At 36.9% G+C, this 20,624-nt stretch overlaps 1 protein-coding gene across 2 annotated transcripts in view; it reads right to left on the bottom strand.

Moving 5' to 3' along the window:
* The window catches only part of LOC145986387 (acetyl-coenzyme A transporter 1), a 69,253-nt gene extending 49,207 nt beyond the window's left edge, over positions 1 to 20,046 (bottom strand). The window contains exons 1-4 of one of the 2 annotated variants that reach the window (XM_083120333.1): positions 19,883 to 20,046; positions 8,105 to 8,690; positions 5,756 to 5,910; positions 2,799 to 2,992 (exon numbers count right to left, since the gene is read on the bottom strand). In XM_083120333.1, coding sequence (XP_082976459.1) covers positions 2,799 to 2,992; positions 5,756 to 5,910; positions 8,105 to 8,664 — 909 coding nt within the window. In that variant the 5' untranslated portion in view covers positions 8,665 to 8,690; positions 19,883 to 20,046. Of the gene's footprint in view, positions 1 to 2,798; positions 2,993 to 5,755; positions 5,911 to 8,104; positions 8,691 to 18,810; positions 18,856 to 19,882 lie in introns of those variants that run through there. The other variant, XM_083120334.1, reaches the window with a different exon arrangement.
* Positions 20,047 to 20,624: the final 578 nt, after the last annotated feature.

Here is a 20,624-nt window from a genome sequence, read left to right as displayed (position 1 = left end):
ATCCGTCTCTAACTCTTGTTCCACCTTGGCCACCCAGACTACTTCCAGAGTAACATGGAATCCTATCTTAAGTTCTCCTTTCTTTGCTCTATTCCATTTTTTAAAAAAATCTCACCCATTCTTTCTCTAAATTCCTATCATCTCTATTCAATTTTCTACCTTTCCCCGTGCAAATGTTCACGGCCTCGTAAACATTTCTACTCAGTTTGTTGTTTTCTCTTCTAATAACCTCTTTCTTTGCGATCTTATGCCCGCTTGCGATTATATGTTCAGACAATCCGGTTTTGGGGAGCCCCTCTCTAATGTCTTTCTCATGTTCACCCCATCTTATATGCATGCTTCTTCCCGTCTGTCCTATATATTCTTTACCACATTCACAGCTAATCCTATATACGCCTTTCGTTTACTCATGGTTTCTTTTCTCTTTTTCTCTCTCCTCTTTCTCTCAAAAGTGGAAGTTCTCCTTTGCAGGGAATGCAGTACTGTATGGTACTGATCAACAGTATAAAAATCAAAATTTTTGAGATTGGTATTTTTAGAAGAAGAAAAAAAAGATTTTTCAAAAACAATTTCAGAAGGCTACAGCAAGAGAACTTTGACACATATTTCCAAACGGAGGTTATCATTTTAATCAGAAAATTATTCTCTTTCAAATAAAGAAAGCAGCAACAAAATATCTTGAATCATTCCAGAGATAGAGCATTTTAATATTTTGCCAAAAATCGCACGTGAGAAATGACACCCGAGGCACAATCTTTGGCAGCCTGTATCTTGGGCCACGAATTTTTTTTGACAAAAAATAATAATATGGGTTTCTTACTTTGTCTTGAATTTTACCATCTGTTTAATTCAATAACATCTGAGACTATGAAGGTAAGATTCTTTATTTGCCTGCCTGAATTGATATGGAGTATGCCTAAAAATGATCTTCGGGCCACTACTGGAGTAAATGTAAGTACTCAGACTGTAAGAAATAGGCTTAGGGAAGTGGGTCTGCAATGAAGAGGGCCCCTACAGACAATAATACTTGAGGCTGAGCATAGGAGAAGTCGAGTAGTGTTTGCTCAAGAGCACAGAAACTGGCAACTTCATCATTGGAGGAATGTAATTTTTACCAACGAGTCTCGTTTCTGCATAACAGACTGTGATGGACTGGTGCATGTTTATCGTCGCACTGGCGAGCATCTTACAAATGCTGCAGTCCTAGAATGTGACTGATTTGGAACTGGATCGATAAGGGTTTGGTGGGGTGGCATCAGTATAGACAACAAAACGGACCTTGTCACCATCAGAGGCCGACTTAATGCAGACAGGTACATTGCAGAGGTTGTGCTGGATCATGTGATACCTATTGCGGTGGGTGGAGGCCCGGAGTTTCTGCTGCCACATGATAATGCCATAGAATACTATGGCACATACTGCAGTGGTCACAAGGAATGTCATACACGACCTCGATATTCGGACGAAAGGTTGGCCTGCCAACAGCCCAGATTTAAACCAGACTGACCACATCTGGGATATCTTGGATAGAAGGGTCCGTAACCACCGAAGAGCCCCCAGACCCTACAGGAACTGGAAGTGACCCTTCACAAGGAATGGGACAACTTTCCTCAAAGGGACATCAGGAGGCTTATCAGAAGCAAGTCTCGAAGGTGTGTGGCAGTATTAGTGGTAAATGGCGGTCATACAAAGTACTAAAGTAGTGTTTCATCAAGAACTAGTGTCTCATTGTAAGGACGTTTCAGTTTGGTTTAGCACCATGGCACACACTTTTGTTTGTAATTGGAATACTTCAAGTGGCAAGTAAATGACATTTCTGTTCCTTGACAATGAGAGATTGGTGTACCAGAATGTACTTGTGTTTTCCCTTACAACGAAATAGTTTATGAAATAAATCCCGTTCAAAAGGTGTCCCTCTCATTGTTTTGACTAGTGTATTTACACTGCAGCAAGTCTTTGAAAAGGCATTAAATAAGGAAAGAGAAGCTTGTGTGGGATGTGTGGATAGAACCCGACACTTAATGGCAGAAGAAGAATGGATGGAAAAGAAGAAGTTTCTCTGGTTTTCTGGAGTGAGGGGAAGGGAAACAGTCAACTGCCACTATCACTCAAACTGCCTGACATTTGTACTTGTTACAACATTTGTTATTTTATGTCACATTCTTGCTTATTTTGACTAATCTCGACAATACATATGAGTGATTAGATGGAACTGATGAAGCGATATTCACAAAGAACACCCATCCCCATGTCGAGAGACAAACCTGGGAACTTCCATGGCAAATTCAAGTCTGCAACTTAAAGCGCTCAGCCAATGAGCAGGTTCCCTGGCAACAAACAAGGGCAAAATTTGCAATTTTGCCAATAAAATAATATGCCTTTGTGGGCACACATGAATACAGATTAACCTATCTTCAAAACTACATGAAAATGCATATTTATGTTACACTTAATTTAATTTAGGGGTGAGTCGATATGAAATTTTGGACAACACCAATAAAGTACCAATATAAAATTTACTGTTACTGATAACCGATATTCTACCGATCTAATACAAAATTCCAAATTACTCATAAAAATTATAACAAAATGGCAGAATTTTGCACTAAATTATAAGATATTTATAGATATATCGGATCGGTAAAAACAAATTTCTTTGATTTTTTTTTTTTTTTTTTTTTTGATGAGAGGAATCTGCATTAGAATCCCTTTTCTGTCACTAATGCACTATGACCAAAGTCAAAACTGGATTATGACCTCTTCTATTCACACTAAAATTTGAAAACTTGGTAAAATACCTTAACAGTAAGCAGAATTAATATTGTTCTTTTAATGTTTGGTAGCCTCACAATCTTCCACAAAATGGAATATGTCTGTGTAATTCCAAAGTCAGGTTCTGCTACCCCGTTATTTCCATTTGTGCTCTCATGCTTAAACAATGCCAACAATGTTGTTGTCACAAGGAATACAAAGCCCCAAAAGTACAGAAAACCTGAAAAGAGACAATAATGATGAATAGCTAGGTAGATGAACAACTAATGTTTTAATCTTAAATTTATAATGTTGTGTGCAGTTCAATGGAAATATCAAAGATAACTGAAAATCATCAAATACGAATACAACAAACATAAATGCACTAAGTATAATATTTTATGCACAGATCAACTAATTGGGACTGGGCCTACAGTTTAAAGTGAGATCCAAACCACTGTGTGTCTTCAACGGGTATCTGACATTAGGTCCCTGTAAGGTGGCGATGTTACCACTATGCCATTGGGGAAGCAAGATTCTAAATAGCAAGGCTATATACCGAGTGGTCCATTTATAATGATAATATGGAATATCGCATGCAGAATGCATCCAATCGAAAAATTGCACAGAAAAAAAGTTTGATACTATTGAGGGGATAAGTCAATGGTGCAAAAATTTCGTCCCCGCCACCCACCCCTTAGGGGGGTGGGGGTAAATGTGAACACCCCCATTCGTTTCACATATTTGGATTCAGTGTTGAAAAAGAAATATTTTTTATTCGAAAAATTTTGTAATAAAATTGCAAACTTCGAACATTTATAAACATTTGGTAGTTTCAGTTTCATTTTGTTCCCTTTATGTAATAACTGTTTTGGTTTCCGTTGAGAACATTGCAAAAATGAAGAAAAGAAAAGTGCTACCACGAAGTTCCAACAACTCCCGAAAACATGCGGCAACAAATTATCACTCCTGACATTTTGGGACGAACAGTGTGGAGTTTCAGACACTGTTTTTGAAATGCATTGAAGAGAACGTTTTGTAGTAACATACTTAATTTTGTTGTTCATATGAAATTGTTCCTTGAAACCAAAGAGTTGGAAAAAATTAATATTATTTATTGTTACCACCCAGCGTCGAATAACATGGGTACCTGGGGGAAACCCTGGGGGGTAAAGGCGGTCAGGGGTGTGATGCTGATCACATCACCCTCACTCATGACCGGATCAAGAAAATGTGGGGCGTTACCCCCACACCCCCTATACGCCTTCATGGCATGGCATGGTGCTAAGCACAGGGGAACACTTTACCTTTTTTTTTTACCTTTACACACAACATAAATTGCAAACAATTTTCTATTGCAGAATTCTTTACACACATTTTTTAATAACATTCGTTTTTGCAATGTTCTCAACAGAAACCAAAACTGTTATTACATAAAGGGAACAAAATGAAACAAACTACCAAATGTTTATAAATGTTTGAAGGTTACAATTTTATTAGAAAATTTTTCGAACAAAAAATACTTCTTTCTCAACACGGAATCCAAATATGTAAAACGAAAGGGGGTGTTCCATTAGAAATTTCACATTTACCCCCCAACCCCTAAGGGGGTGGGTGGTGGCCACAAATTTTTTGCAGCATTGACTTACCCCCTCAATAGTATCAAACTTTTTTCTGTGCAATTTTTTGATTGGATGCATTCTGCATGCGATATTCCATACTATCATTATAAATGGACCACCCGGTATATAATATAGAAGTTTAATAAGTGAATAATTCCATGTAAATTCAACCAAAAAATAGTATTTTCACACCCACACTCTCGGATTGTAATGAAACATGATACATTCAATCCTTAAATGGTGTTAAAAAAAATTTTTGTCTGTAAGTTGTCTAATTGCAGTATTATACCATTCCAAACTTTCAGTAATTTACTGTTTTCTTTCAGTTCCCAATGTCTTGACCATGAGCACTACCTAAAAAAACACTACAAACCATGCATGTACCCTTCTTGAAATTCCACATCAAAATCAACCAACCTATAAGGATTTCAGACTAAAAAATATGAAAAACCACTACATGTACAGTCACGGACACTGCCAGATTGTAACGATTCCATTGGAAGTCAATGTATTCATTACAAGTCGGCAGTGTCTGTGACTGTACATTTTTGTCTACAAATTAATAAAATGTTATTTGCTAAAAATATGGTTACTAAAATTTGAATTATTTATAACAGTTCTAAGCAAGATTGATTGCTACTAACTTCCATTATGTAAGCACAGCATGCTACAAGCCAAGGGCCTGGGTTCAAATCTTTATATATGTGTGTGTACTTTGCAAGTGTCACTCCTTTTTCACCATATCATTCCTCATCATCACAATTAGCCAAAAATAGCAGAAAAGTGGTGCTAAATAACAAAAAAATAATGAAAAGTTACTGTAATAGTTTTTGCTATAGGAAATACAAAACCTAGAAACTTTAATCACAAGTCATGAAGCCTGACAAAAAAATAATATTAAATTGCAGTTTTTCTTCTAAAGTTGGCAAAATTTGTTAGTTCAATCATAACTGGATCTAAATTTTAATGTGGTCCAACCCACTGTGCATGAAATGTGCCTCTACCAGCAATGAACCAGGGAGTATTGATTACAAGCAATAGTGTTAGCCATTACACTATCTGTTTTATTTCCATAAATAAAATGCAATATGACACAAGCAGAACAAGTACAATGAAAAATCACAAACTGCATCAGGATTCTGTGTACGAAAATATTTCTGATTGTCTTTAGTGAAATCATATCCATCATGATAATTCCAGTTCATTTACAATAAAACGTGGATATCTTGTTGCCATCTACAAAAACACATTTTTGGCACATGTTAATTTTTTCCGTTTAATACTTTTGTTGCGAATCAAATGTACAATGCCAATTGTTATAACAAAGACAGTGAAATTTTTGAGTAAATTACACAACAAATCAACTCTAAATTTACACTTACCTGCTAAAGTAACAATTCCCTTTGGTGATTGTTCACTTCTTAAGTAAGTGTTACAAAATTCTGCCGATTCCAGTGCCATGAAGACAACATACCCAAGAAAGTAACCAGCTGTCTGTCCAACACTGTTACACGTCGATGCATGGCCCACATTACGTCTATAAAATAAATTTTTGTGAGGTTATACGTAACTGACAGATAGCACATGCTCAGTATTTACTGCTGCAATGACATTTAAAAAGAGGGCCACACACAGAAAGAAAAAAAAATACTCGGGATGCATCAAAATTATTGCAGTTATTAACCTGAAACTTGAATACAGTGTACTTATATTCTGAATGTCGGTATTACCAAAGTAGACTGCAGGCAAGTACAGCAGATAACTAAATATTGCAGCTTCGTGATTTACAACAATACAATTTTAACTGTAAGTCAGAATGGGATATGTTGCATCTAACTGTTTAAGAATAATGTCAAATGTAAACAGGCAAAGTGAATAACAAAGAGCTTACAATAGAGTACTTGATTAGAATTTAAAAGTGCATAAAGATACATTGCAGATCTATTGATATATGCCAACCAAAATGAAGGCATTCTAGCATCTATAATTGTACACAGTGCTCGAAGTGAAAATTCCCGATCTCTTTGGAGATCAGTTAGCACAGTGCACTGTGACGTCAGGTTTGAATCCTGCCCTGGGCATGATGTTCTTCATGAGTGTCTCATCATCAATTTCATCATATCACTCATCCTCATTGCCGTGATTAGCCAAGTCGCAGAAAATCAATGCTAAATAATAAAAATCACATCACATAGAGGTGGAATTTGAGTATTTGGTCGAGTTTGATGATACATGGCAAATGATGCTTATATGGATCAACATGGAGACAATGCAGAACATGGGGGGGAGGCTGCTTATGAAAACTGTCCTAGCTATCTGAAAATTTTCTTGACTGACAAGATAGCTGCCCCCTGCATCTCCCCCACTTCGAGCACTGATTGTATGCAAATTCACATCTTTCATCATGAAATTGGGAACTAATGCAAATATCAAAGTATTTTGTAATACACATTTATTAACCTTGTTTTTCTCTCTTTCCACTGACTTGAGGTTGTAACAAGAAGATAAACTTTATTTTGTAAGTAAGAGCTTTAAAAATATCTAATGATTTGCATTTACATTTAACGATAAAATCATCCTGATAGAGGGGAAATTTGTTCACCCAAAGAATATCAATGGAAGAGGTAACAATCATAAGTAAATGTTCAAACTACAAAAGAATATAGTCTGCCATTAACTCTAGAATACTACAGTGTATAAAATTTGCATATGCTTTGCACTCAAATCCATCCCCTACATCCCACCCACTTGCCCCTCTGCCTAGCAGTGCCTCGGGCATTCTGTCAGACGCAAGGCAGCACTGTGGTAAGGAGGGTTCAAGCATTGGACGTCTTTAATTTGTTCGTTATGTTGGACTCTGTATGTCAATAATACGTAGCGCTAGTAATAGAAGAAAAATCGTGCATGTAATTTTGATAGTTAGATTTTGAAAAACAAGAGTTTAGAAGCATGCACTATTTCTTGTAAAACTTTAAAATTACATTCATTCCTTATGTACAGTGTTATAAATATTATTATTGTTTGTTTTTCATTGTTTGAACTTTCCGCCTTCATTCTTAATGTACATACAGGATTGTCAATAAAGACATTCTTTTAAAATATTCTATGTTTAATAAAACCACGTTTATACATTTTTTAATGAAGAATAAAACACCAATATAAGGAAAATAGAGAAAATAATGTTAAAAAAGAATAGCCATTTTGTTTTCATGATGTAGAGGTTCTGTTGGAAAACAATTTCTTCATGTACATAAAATTTATGTAGCGCTAGTTACAATGTAATATAGGGACACTGTAGTGTTCTAGGGTTAAAAATGTTATTTCTATATGATGCAAATCTTCTCAGGTATGAAAAGTTCGAAATTAAAGAAAGAAGAAACTCATGATTGACAGCTTTGAATACAGCAATAAAAAAATTGAGATAGATTTTATGAGCAGTAAAAAAAAAGTTTCCTTTCATTTACTACAGTCTCACATAAACTACATCTGAATTAATATGAGCAGTTTTTACTGCAATTAATTGGCACCAATCACATTTAGATCCTAGTGTAATTGATATAAAATTTAATCATTTTCAAAGTTATACTGCTTCATTTCCAACTGAAGCATAAAAGAAATACTGTGAGAACCATTCCAAGATAAAATCACCTTCTCAAGTGCGTCTCCTTAGAAGACCTGCCGAACACATCACACAAAACCGCAGTGCACAGAGAATCAAAAGGGCACTATACCTCTTCAGCATCGTCAGTGCCCATCCATCCACAACAATATCTTGAGTGGCAGCAAAGAAGTTCAGAATAAAAAAGATCGCCGTCAGCATCATCACATTTGGCTTGTCAAACACCACCTTCTGGTTGCCTTCTGGGAGGTCAACGAACTTTTCAGTACCCAGAAGATCGTTAACAATGACAGAAAGGAGCAACATAAACAACCCTAGTAGATACTGCGTTGGTATAAGCCACGTCTTTCTTCGACCAAACCATGTTATAAAGCAGGAGTCTACAATAGGAGCCCATATAAGTTTTAAACTGAAAGGCCAATAAACAAAACTGAATTCTGCCTGTTCTTTGTAGCTCACACCACGATTCTGCAGAATCATTGGAATGCTGGCTGTCAAGCCTAAAGGAATGCCCTGCAGAAGGTACAGAAATAAAAGGACTGCTATGTTCCATGCATCGCCACCTAAGGCTTTATCACACTGACTTTCTATCATTTTATCTTCAATAAAATATTCCTCTTGATGTTTGCCATCACGTTTGCGGGGCTGATTTTCATCATTTAAAGGTGTCATAATGGATTAGTAGCTCAAGTGAAAACCTGCAATAAAAATAAAAGTTCTTCAATTGATAATACGGAACACAAAACTTGATCATGAAAAAAAAATCAAATGTTACTATGTACAGGGTGGTCATAATTAATGTTCCTCAACTCAGAGCTCTCTGGAGCCCATTCGCAGCATCGGACTGTGGTGAAACTTGATACATAGACTATGAAGACAATGGGGAAGCTAATGCTGACGAAAAAAAATAGTTCAAATTTTCACCACCAGGTGGAAAAGTGGCACTAAAATAACAAGAACCAGAAGTCAGACATGCAAAGTCTATTTTCAGTTTATGTCAGTACTGCAGTGTTCAATATGTGTTGACGTGAATGACCCTTTGGAAATGTATAAGACAGGGTGATCAATGGTCACAGGAAGCATATCCCGGGATGTTGTTCACTGTGCACCACATTTTCACCTGGTGGAAAAAATTTGAAGTAATCTTTTCTCGGCAGCATTTGCTTCCCCATGGTCTCCATACCCTCTATACCAAGTTTCACCACAATGTGATGCTTCGAAGGAGCTCCAGTTGACTCTGAGTAGAACTTCATTTATGGCCACCCTGTATTTCTTGATTTCATGTATGACATATGTCTTAAGTTGTTACAGCATTAGTTTATGGAAGAAGTAGACGATTTGATTGGCTCATAATGTGTTTTCCACATATGACAGCTAGCACAAAAGAAACTAATGAGACAGGGTTACATTTCAAATAGGCTTTATGCAATTAAGTGAATTGGGGATAATTTATACTGACAATGATATGTGTGTTGAAATCAGAATAAAGTAAACTTCACTTATATCTAAGGCACAAGAGTGAATGTAAAATTCACACAAAAAAAAAACACTAGTGCATGTGCAGAGTGTATGATGCATTCCAAATCTGCATATGTTCCATAGTTACACTTGTAATACAACACTTGAAACATAACTTTTGCATTTCTGAATGGAAGCACAATTATGAGACATGAATCTGTGTAAAACAGGGTGGCTACAAACAAGCAGAAATGAAATTCCCTGACTTTTCCAGGTTTTCCAGGACAAAATTTACATTTTTCCCTGACAATTACAAACTAAACTAAATCGATGTTTTTGCAAAAAAAAAAATAATAATAATAATAAACACACAGATCCACGTATGGTTTTGTTAAGTACCAATATTATCTTCTATAAAATTGACTTAATTTCTCTATTCTCTATGATTTCAATTCAAACTGCAAAATAGTGAATTTGGAAAATTATTACAATTCACAAGCTAGGGAAGGATTACGGAATTTTGCCATACGCAGTAAGTTTAAAATAAAATACTTGATTATTTTTAAAGTTACGACTAAATGACATAAGAGTGAAGAGTGAATGATTAAGAAATACAATTTGTAATTTATCAGTCTCCTTATACATTCTCGGTATTATATGTTGATATTTCCACTGACGTTTGGAACCCTCTGCTTGCAAGAACCATGAGTGCAGACTCATTTTTCAATGTATAAAGCTACTTCTCTATTCTCTGTAAAGCAAACAGCTTAACTCTTGCATATAATGAAACAATTGAATCGAACAAAATAAAGTGTCATATTTCCTTACATTATCAATGGGATTTCTGCTTCAGTACAGTATATCCAAGTGAAGTACTGTGAAACTGACAACATGCAGTTATACCATTAATGCTGACGAAAAGGGTATGTAGGTATTAGAAATTTCATGGAAGGAATTTATAGAATTGCATTGTATAGGTACCTGATTTAGCTAACCACACATTAAAACAGAAACACTCTAATAATAAAAGCTTCTGAAAGTTCATATACGAGGGGCATCCTGAAAAAAGCTCCAATGGTGCCTATTCGCAGCGCTAGTGGTCGGAGAGCGACACACTCACACACACATGCAGGCAGGAAGAAGTGACATATAGCTGTAATCTGGTACAGTTGCAATGCAGCCGTTTTAGGACAGTTCTAGGTTAAAGCTTGCAGCTCTCATACAGTCTCCCACCGACTGTGATGTAGCGTACATTGCACGCTCAGAATTTGGCACAGAGCCACCAGCAATCGTGTGAGGTGTGCAGACTGGACGTCGTGAGTGATAGTAAGGTCAGACGATGATGCACACAATTCAAGGAAGGCCAATCGAATGTGCACTACCCCATACAGCTGAGTACACACGGGCCCTTTGCATCACTTCAGGTCAGAGATCTTGGACCACTCCCTGTACAGCCCTGGCCTTGCATGTACCGACTTTCATCTCTCTGTTTTACTGAAGAGGTTTCTGACAGTGCAAGGATTTGACAGCTACACTGCGGTAAGAGATAGTTCCAGTCTTTGCTGTCAAACACATATGCCATGGGCATACAAAATTTAGTGCCATGCTACGACAAATGCCAGAACAACGGTGGTGATTATGCCAAAAATTAGGTTAGGACTCACTGTTACTAATGCAATAAATTACAACTGATATTCTTATTTTATTTATGCCTAATCCGTAGGGACCTTGATTTTTTGTTATTTTTTTTCAAATTGTTGTAATTTTTTATTTTTTATTTCTTACTATTCGGTGTTATTTTTCCCAAAATTTACATTTTCATTTTAGCGCATTTTCTGGCAAATATCTCAAATTATACCTTCATGGTGTTTTTAAACTACTGTTTCAAATTGTAAGTCACATGGCCTAGACATCTTCGTGAGAGTTTGATATCTTGAAAGTTATTTTGGGAAAGTTATTTTCCATACTCCTTTTTTAATTTTAAGGTAAGGATTTTAGATAATGGAATTTTTCCCGTATATACTGAAGGGTTCACAATGACCATAAGTGGCGACGCACCCAAAAAATTAAAATCAATCAATCTCACGTGACAGATACCGATATAAATATTATGGCACCAAAAATTGGCATTATCTTTTTATGACTTGTTAGTGTTGCATTTCCCAAAATTCGCGTTTTTGTTTTAGAACATTTATCTACCAAATATACCGAAACGTAATACTCCATTGTGCTTTTAAACTATTATTTTAAATTGTAGGTCACACGGACTACGTATTTTCGTGACAGTTTCATATGATGGAACAGATTTTTGAGGAAGTAAAAGTAAAGTGCTCCCCTGCACTTTTCCATGAAGGTGTATCGCAGGGGTGTGGAGTTAGGGCCCCACACATTCTTGATCACGGCTGAAGGTAGGGATGATGTGATCAACAGCATGCTTCTGGCTACCTTTATCCCTCAAAGTTTCCTCAAGGTACCAGCTTCATATGATGCTGGGTGGGCGCCGGAGCAGTTTGAATAGGTGGAAAACATCCTGGTTCTCCCCCGCAGGGAATCGACCCCGGGTCTCTTGCATAGTAGTTAGTGTTGCCCACGAGACGAGACTTTGGCCTGTCTCGTCTCGTGGAAATGCTGTGTAATGCTGTCTCGTCTCGAAAATATTAGTTTGTCTCGGGACACATGATCAATCTCGTCTCGTCTCGAATTTTTAAAAGCCTGTCCCGTCTCGTCCCGTGGGCAACACTAATAGTAGTCAGATTCCCTAACGACTGAGCTCCATTATTACTTGCTCAACAAATGCAGATGGTGCGCACTTAACTTGGTAATTCAAAACATATCTCGTGCGACAAATACGAAGATGTGGCTCCCGTGTGACGGTAGATACGCACTCGATCTCCTGTTAGAACCCTGCCACTTTGCTCTGTGATGCAAATGGTTTTAATAGAAGTTGAAAAAATCGTGGGAAATATATGATTTAATGTGGCTGTCGGAATTATTCCATGTACGTATAACTCTATAGTTTTCTCTTGAGTAAAATGTTGGAAAACTTGCATGTTCTATGTACGCCAACATGGCCTAGAAAAGACAAGAATGTTGGGTTTCATGGAATTTTTCGTTGTTTTAGGACATTTATTTTCAAAAAAATCGCTAAAAACGTAAATAATTTGCATTTTATGCCAAATTCGCATTATTTCGATATTTCGAACGGGCGAAAAATTTGTGCAGACATTACTGCACATTCCTAAACATAACTTCGCAGCAATTAACATTTTTCACGGTTTTGGCGTTTGCGAAAAATCAATGTCGCTACTAATTGGAAACTACTTTCTGGCCACCCCTCGTATAAATCAGTAGATGGAAAGTGAAAATTTAGCAGGGCTGGCAGAGAGGAGTCAATTCTTGAAGAAAGTGATTTGCTTTTATGATAGAATGATTCGAGTAAATATGATATTAAAATATTTACGTATTTATTATTAGTATCTTATTTCATAATATTGGACATTAACTTCACTCAGTGAGAGATTAATGACCATCTATCACGAGTTTAAACAGACAGGACAGAGAGTGGCGTTAATTTCATTTCAATACTAGTGTTGCAGTAAATTTGAGGTTGGGAGCATGCACTTGCCAATTTTTATAACGTTCACCAATGCAGATTTAGGTTTCACTGTTTCGTGATACTATTCAATATATATCCCATTTGGTTGGATTCTTCTTGATATCTAAGAATAATGCAATGTCATTGTAAACGTATGTTAACTTGTGCGAAACCAGTAATACGTCAGGATGATGAAACAAAACCTTCGTAAGCACTGCTACATTAAATAAGGTGAAGTGAGCCAGAAGAGTAATAAAATGCCAGCAGCATATATATTTGCAGTCTAAAGCTCTTCTTGTTTATGCATTGATGGATGTTGCAGTCCATGCAATTTCTGTCGCATGTTGTAGTGAGATACTTTGTTGGGTGGCGATATTCGACAAAAGTCATATGTATCAATGGAACCTATTTGTTTCCATGTTCCTTCAGTTTGTCCATCAAAATGCCTTACTACGACGTCCGACAACTATCGAACGGCGCCATCTGCTCTTATCCCCTCCATCTGTTGACAAGTCCCCTTACTACTCCTATAGGGACAAGAAAAAATGATAATTCAATGCATTTTCCACGTAATATTTAGAGGCTTAACCTTTACTCCCCCGATGATAGAATATTGTATCATCAGAGTAAGGTCGTACTTGCCCGATGATACCATATGGTATCATGGTGCTGATTACGAAATGAATGTGCTTTTTGGACCTTCATACTCTTATGTTTGGATAGAAACTCTGACACAGGTCTGGAGCAAGCCTGGGAAATTCATATTGATGACCAATCCCCCTCTCCGCAATATATCCATGCCACATTTCCGAACAGAATTTCACATTTAGCTCATTATTCAACTTGTATGGCACCCAAGAACATGGAACATGTTACGTTCTCTTGAGAAATGTCCATTCTTTGAAAATAATACTAACGTTTGCGCCCTCTCCCTAAAATAGCGGGAGAAGAAGGGGCAAACTCCAGATTTATGTTTTTTCCATTGAAATTCGGGGGTTCGTGGCCCCAAGACCCCTTCCTCGGTCCGGCGTTCCGAATTGTACACGGTTGCATGCTCTAATGTTTTAGCTGAAAACCAAAACTTATCCGAAGTAGATTGCTCCCATAGTGCCCGAGTTATAACAATTTTCCTCCAAAAATGCAAATTACCTATTTTTCGTAAAACAAAATCACATTTTGGCTTATTATTCAACTTGTATGGCACCCAAGAACATGAAATATGTTTCATTCTCTTGAGAAATATCCATTCTTTGAAAAGAATTCTAAAGTTCGCGGCTTCTCCCCAAAATAGTGGGGGAAGAGGGGACAAACTCCAGATTTTTATGTATTCTTCCATTGAAATTCGGGGGTTGCGCCCCCAAACCACACTTCCTCGGTTCGGCGTTCTGAATTGTACACGGTTGCATGCTCTGATGTTTTAGCTGCAAAACAAAACTTATCCGAAGTAGATTGCTCCCATAGTGCCCGAGTTATAACAATTTGCCTCCAAAGAGTGTTCGAATTTAAAATTCCCGCCGAGAAGACCGGGCGAGAGAAATTTCTCTCTCTCTCCTCCTCCTGTTATCACTGGTTTCTGGCACCGTGCTTGAGTTGTGCATAAAAGGGGCCTAAAAGTTGAAGCCGAAACTTACGAACGAGATTTCCTGTTCTCGTTCAGAGTTCCATAACGATATCTTTTCAAAGTGAAACTTAACAAATTTTTAATAAAATAAAAAAAAAAGTCTTTTTGGAACATATGGAAATGAGTGACTGAACTTTGCTACATATCGGTAGTGTGTTTGGTATAGGCAAGAAGCAACTGTAAAAAGCTATAAGCACATGACATCATCTACACCACAATGTTTATGATAAATAGTGAAATTGAGATAGTATGACTGTTTGCTCAATAGTTTTTACACTATGGTCCAGAATGCATCACATAGAGTTCATCAACTTCCTTCAAGTCAAATGTATATAACTTATACTAAACTATTCATATTCCCATAGATTATTTCCCCCTTTGCAGTCTTCTATATCATAAATTCATAGGTAAAACTGATTTGGCATTAAGGCTGAAATGAACAAAGATAGGGTATACACCATGTGAGTGTGGGACACCATATATAGAACAAATAGGATGCACCATTGAACAGTGATGTAATGAACACCAGCGCAACACCAGGGGCACAGGATTTTATTTGCTGACATCAAAATAATAGCCAAATGTACTGGATACTTGTATTGTCTTATATTTGTTTGTTTATACTATTGTGTATTAGATATGTCTAATATTTGTATGTTTATACTATTGTTGTATTAGGTATGTCTAATATTTGTATGTTTATACTATTCTTGTATTATGTTTTACATTTGTACCAATGACGACATCTATTGCATTATTGTAATGCTTAATGATGAATAAACATATTGATATTGAATGACTAGTAAAAGAAGCCATAGCCATTTCACAGGAAAGCACCAATCTCAACAGGGACGTGGGACTCCAGCTCAGCCACGCCTGGAACCCTTCTGTAAAAACAAAGCTCCAGCCAATAAGACCACCAGGATCTGGAGCGAGCCAATAGGAAGACAAAGTCCAAGCTCCACCCCATCACAGTCATATATTTAACCCTACACCCTACCATTTCTATATTCCCTGATGATGAGAGCAATGTATGTGCTCGAAACATTGGAAGCCAATGTTCGAATCATGTCACCAGGAAAGCTACAATTCCTATTTTCATAGAACTACTACACACACAAAATGTTCTTAACCCTCTGTTAGACATGTGGGGTACTAGTGTCCCCCTCATGTAAACTATACTGCACATGGGTGCTTTTGTGAAGCTGAGAAGTCTTTCTTTGAATTTGTTCTAAGTTTAGCTGTGCTGTTCTGTTACACTTCTACGCCACATAATATAAAGTTAATGGAAAGACTTGAGATGACCGGACCCCTCTCTGATTTTCTTCATATTTGGCATACTCACTAATTGAGGCCTCCTAATCACGAATCTGAAGTTAAAATTTGTCGGAAACGTCTAGAAATTGCAAAATAAGCTAAAATAAGGTGTTGGTTTTCAGAATGGAAACTGTCGATTTTCTCGAAATTTTTTGTTTCACAAGGAAATATATATATATTCCTTGATACTACCACGACACCAAATTTTAACTATGTTTGCCTAACCTATGGTTCGTGGGGCTAGCGCCAATGGTTTGTGGGGCTAGCATCAACGGTTCGCAATTTCTAGACATGACCGACAATTTTTAACTTCAGATTCGTGATTAGGAGGCCTCAATTAGTGAGTATGTCAAATATGAAGAAAATCGGAGAGGGGTCCGGTCATCTCAAGTCATACCAAAGTTAACATCAGCCCCATGCTTGGGGGAAGATTGTCCCCCACGTGCCTACATACATTACAAGAAAAATATCAAACTGTACAAAGACAGAGCACACAAAAGATTCATACGTTCTATGCAAGTGGAGAACATGTAGGTATGTGTTAGTTACAAAAGTGAGCATGGCATTGCATTACATGTGAGGGACAACCATCCCCCAAGCATGGGGCTGTTTTCTTTATAATATTATGTGGCTTAGAAGTGTGTAGCTTCAGAAGCAGTGGCATTGGCCACTCACAAGTGTTTTTAACTCTGATGAATATATCTTGATGGATATAACTCTTAGACTTAGATTATTTATGAAAGTAATTCCACCATAACATGGTAAGGTGAAAATTCCTGCAAAATCTTGGGCTAGAACATTCATGGAGGAAAAGGTCAAACGCTTACCAAAGGGCCTGCAAAAAAAAATAAGAAGAAATGGCTGCAGAGCCAGCAAACAGGTATCTAACTCTACCAAAATGAGCTAAACACAAAACATGTAATTTTGTGTCAATGCCCTTGGGACAGAAAGTCCAAAATTGAATGCAAAAAGTGCAAGGGGATTATATGCATGGGTACCTCATCAGAGTTTGTAGAAATTGCGTAAGTGAAAGTAAGTTCGATTAACAATACCACTATCTAATGAAAATGACGAAGTACATTTCTTCGCTCATTATTTTATGTAACCATGGTATGTGTGCTTCAAAATAACTCTCTTCATTTGAAAGTTTGGAATATGTTACAGATCATTATTTTCTATTCTTTACTCTGTAACATGCAGACAAGTTTGTTATTCTTATAAAATGTGCCAATTGTGATGGAATGTGTACCTAAATAAATGTATTATGCAGAGTGAGTCACCTAACATTACCACCACAAATATTTCATGGACAAAAATGAATATTGAAAAAATTTCATACACGGGGTAGGTTAAAGGAGGAAGTTGTGCCTACAACTTTAGACAACATGGCACACTGCATTGAGGGAGCCTGCAGCAAGATTACACTGAAAATGGTACGCCGTGGTATCCAGTCATTAAGGCATCAATTTAAATTGTGTGGGTCAAATAATGGGCAACACTTTGCACATTTATTGTCCTGAAATTCTTTCGTTTTCTGTAGCTGAATGTGTACAATGCTGTGACAAAGAGAATCCATATTGTAGAAGAAGAAAACTAATAAAGTTCATGCGTACATGTAATGCGTGATTTAAATTCCTGCCTGAACCCTTCATAGTTCTACATAATAAAAGTTTATCATTCTTCCTCTTTCATTGTCAATGTTGTCCTCCGATCGACACATGAATGAACTGTTCAGGTTCATCTCGGCCATTGTATCTCACGCTCAACTTCGCATTACTTGGGAAGTAATCGATGTATTACAATGTAACAAATGCCATACTTAATGTATTTTTTTCTACTTTCAATTGTGCTAAAAATAATATGGAGTTTCAGTTTTAAAAATGTAAGTTTGTATTGAAAGTCATATTTCCTCAGGTGGTTGATGTATTCTTTCCGTTAATTTCATGAGTCCCTCTACTAACTTCATGTCTGAGCAAGTAGTTTTTCAATGTTCAATGTTCCACCTCAACTGAGTCCTTATGTCAATTTTTGAAAAGAGAGTTCCAGTTAATGTGTTGCAGATACCTACCCTACACGGTACACTTTAGGTTAAAATTTTCTTCTTTCACACAATTTTCCCCATGTAGGCTAGTGTGACAAAAGTGAAATTTATAACACTCAACATTGTTAGAAGCTACCGGTACAGATTTGTGTCTGAAATTAATTGACTGGTTGGTATGTAAAATGCAGTGGGAACAATGGTATCACAACTTCAAATGGGTCAGTGATGTATTTGAAACTTCCAATACAAAAATCAGATAAATACCTACGATGTTTGATTAATTATTATTAATACTAGTTCAGGAGCGAATGCAGAATACAGAGAATGTCTCCAATTTCATTAATATTTGGTATACTAACTAATTTTGGCCTTCTAATCACGAATCTGTTGTTAAAATGTGGGGGGCCACGTGTGGAAATCGGGAAAAAAGCTGATGTAAGTGGAATTTTTTTTAGAGCTGTATCACATTGTTTGACGAACAAAATTTTAACTTAGCTTACCTAACCTTATCATCAAAGGTTTGTGGGGCTACCCGTGCATGGTTCGTGGAGCTACCTGTGCATAATGTATTGATCAGAAGGCCAAAATTAGTTAATATACCAAATATTAACAAAATTCAAGATACTTTCTTACCCTAACCTTATCGGAAAAAGTTTTGTGGCGATATCAGTTAAATCTTTTCCCAATGAGCACATATTGTAAAACAATATAAGTTTCGTATCACTAGCTCCTTACTGCGCAAAACGCCATTTTTGTAGAACGCTCGAACACTGTTGCCAAACCTACCTCTAATCAAAGTCCGCATTCCACATGCTCGTCTACCTCGTCGTTCTCATTTTCGGCAACAACTAATGCTCTGCAAGTAACGAAGGAACAGTGTGACAATGCTGTAGACAGCCTTAACGAATGTATCACTTGTTCATATCATCAAACATGGTTGTTATGTGTATGTATGGAGAACAATAGCGGTAATGAAAAACGTAATTTTCCAACATATATAGACGTAAGTGTACAATTTTTAAACGTGACCCCCACATCGGAACTCTAGATAGGTTACCAGAACTGCATATTTAGTGAGTATGAGAAGTATGAAAGGAACTGTAGACATTCTCTATATTGTGCAATCATACCCTAGTTCATGGGTTTGTTGAATGAGACTCAATTTATTTAAGCAAGTGCAACTGCAAAATATATATATATATAAAAATAACTGCATAGTTCATCCGGTATGGATAATACCAGGGCACTTCAACAGTTACAAGGTGGCATCAAAGGGACACTACCATCCAACACTAAGATCACTGTGCATAAATCACAGAACATATTAATTCTTGAAAATTGAAGTAGCATTCAGTTCAGGATATGCAGTTAGGTTTGAAAATTAACGTTCTATTTACTAGATTAATGCCTTTCTGTTTTAAAACAGATGTAACAACTGAGACCTGGTTTCTGGGAGCTGGTAAAAAGACAAAATGTATTTTGCATCGATCGGCCTAGGTTTGTAATGAAAATTCTAAATGACAATATCCAAACTAATGTTCAAGTTAAAATGTTCACTTCGTGCATGGAAAATCTTATTACATGTAGACATTTTGAGCATTACCCCTTACACAATACTAGGGGCACTAAAACGAATGTATGGATGACATATGTTTACGTATCAGTCAGCATTATCTTGTCGAATTTGGACATCATTCTAAAATTGATAGTTGACAGATTAAGTTTAGAAGAAAAACAAATACAAAACAGTAACGATATCCTAAGTCGACTAGATAATGCTGACAGATAACAAGTTAATGTTACGATTTGACATGACAATGTTTATCGGGGCCAACACGTATTACACAGTACAACTTACCAATGGATACGGTACAAAGTTACACATCAATTCCTTTGTATACGAGTCCGTGTGCTTCACAGCAAGCAACCAGAACATTGTTTCGCTAGCCGATTATTTTTTCTGCTGTGCACATGAAATCTCACACGCGTTCCATACTTCAATTTTCTTTCTTGATATTTTACTTTAGGGCCTGCCTTGTTTCACAACACTCTTACTACCTTGTGTTCTGACGTCAGGTGACTAACTCTTACGAGGTTAGATTAGGCCTGTTAGGTTAGGTTCCATTAGCATAAATACAATGAAAATTTATTGTTTAGGCTAAGAGAACTAAACTTAGCTAGCCTAACCTAACAACGTAGGCATTTAGCCTAATATTAAAAAGTTTTATCCCGTGACGTCAGAATACAAGATTGCTCAAGTGTTGTGCGATAAATGAGACCCGATACTTTACGTGGCGCATGGATATATGCCGATATATTTCCGTCCGTATTTACCTGGCCATAACAACTTATATGAGCAATTCCACATTTCAATATCTCACTGAATAGATTGGATGGTTGATTTGGTGTTAGGGCCGGTTTTTCAATGTTCAGTTAAGGTTCATGTTAGCAAGTAACTGGAAGTTAATGAAAATTTCGGTTTTTCAATGTACAGTTAGCTCGTAACTGAAACTCTGTGGCGATTATATTTACTGGTACCAGGCACGTATCCAAGGAGGGGGTTTAGGGGGCTCGAGCCCTCGAAAGTTTTCGGTTTACAA

The sequence above is a fragment of the Lepisma saccharinum genome, chromosome 4 (genome assembly GCF_977018435.1).
Source record: "Lepisma saccharinum chromosome 4, izLepSacc3.1, whole genome shotgun sequence".
Lineage (NCBI taxonomy): Eukaryota > Metazoa > Arthropoda > Insecta > Zygentoma > Lepismatidae > Lepisma > Lepisma saccharinum.
The sequence above is the reverse complement of the archived record's forward strand: the minus strand, read 5'-3'. Positions and strand labels throughout refer to the sequence as shown.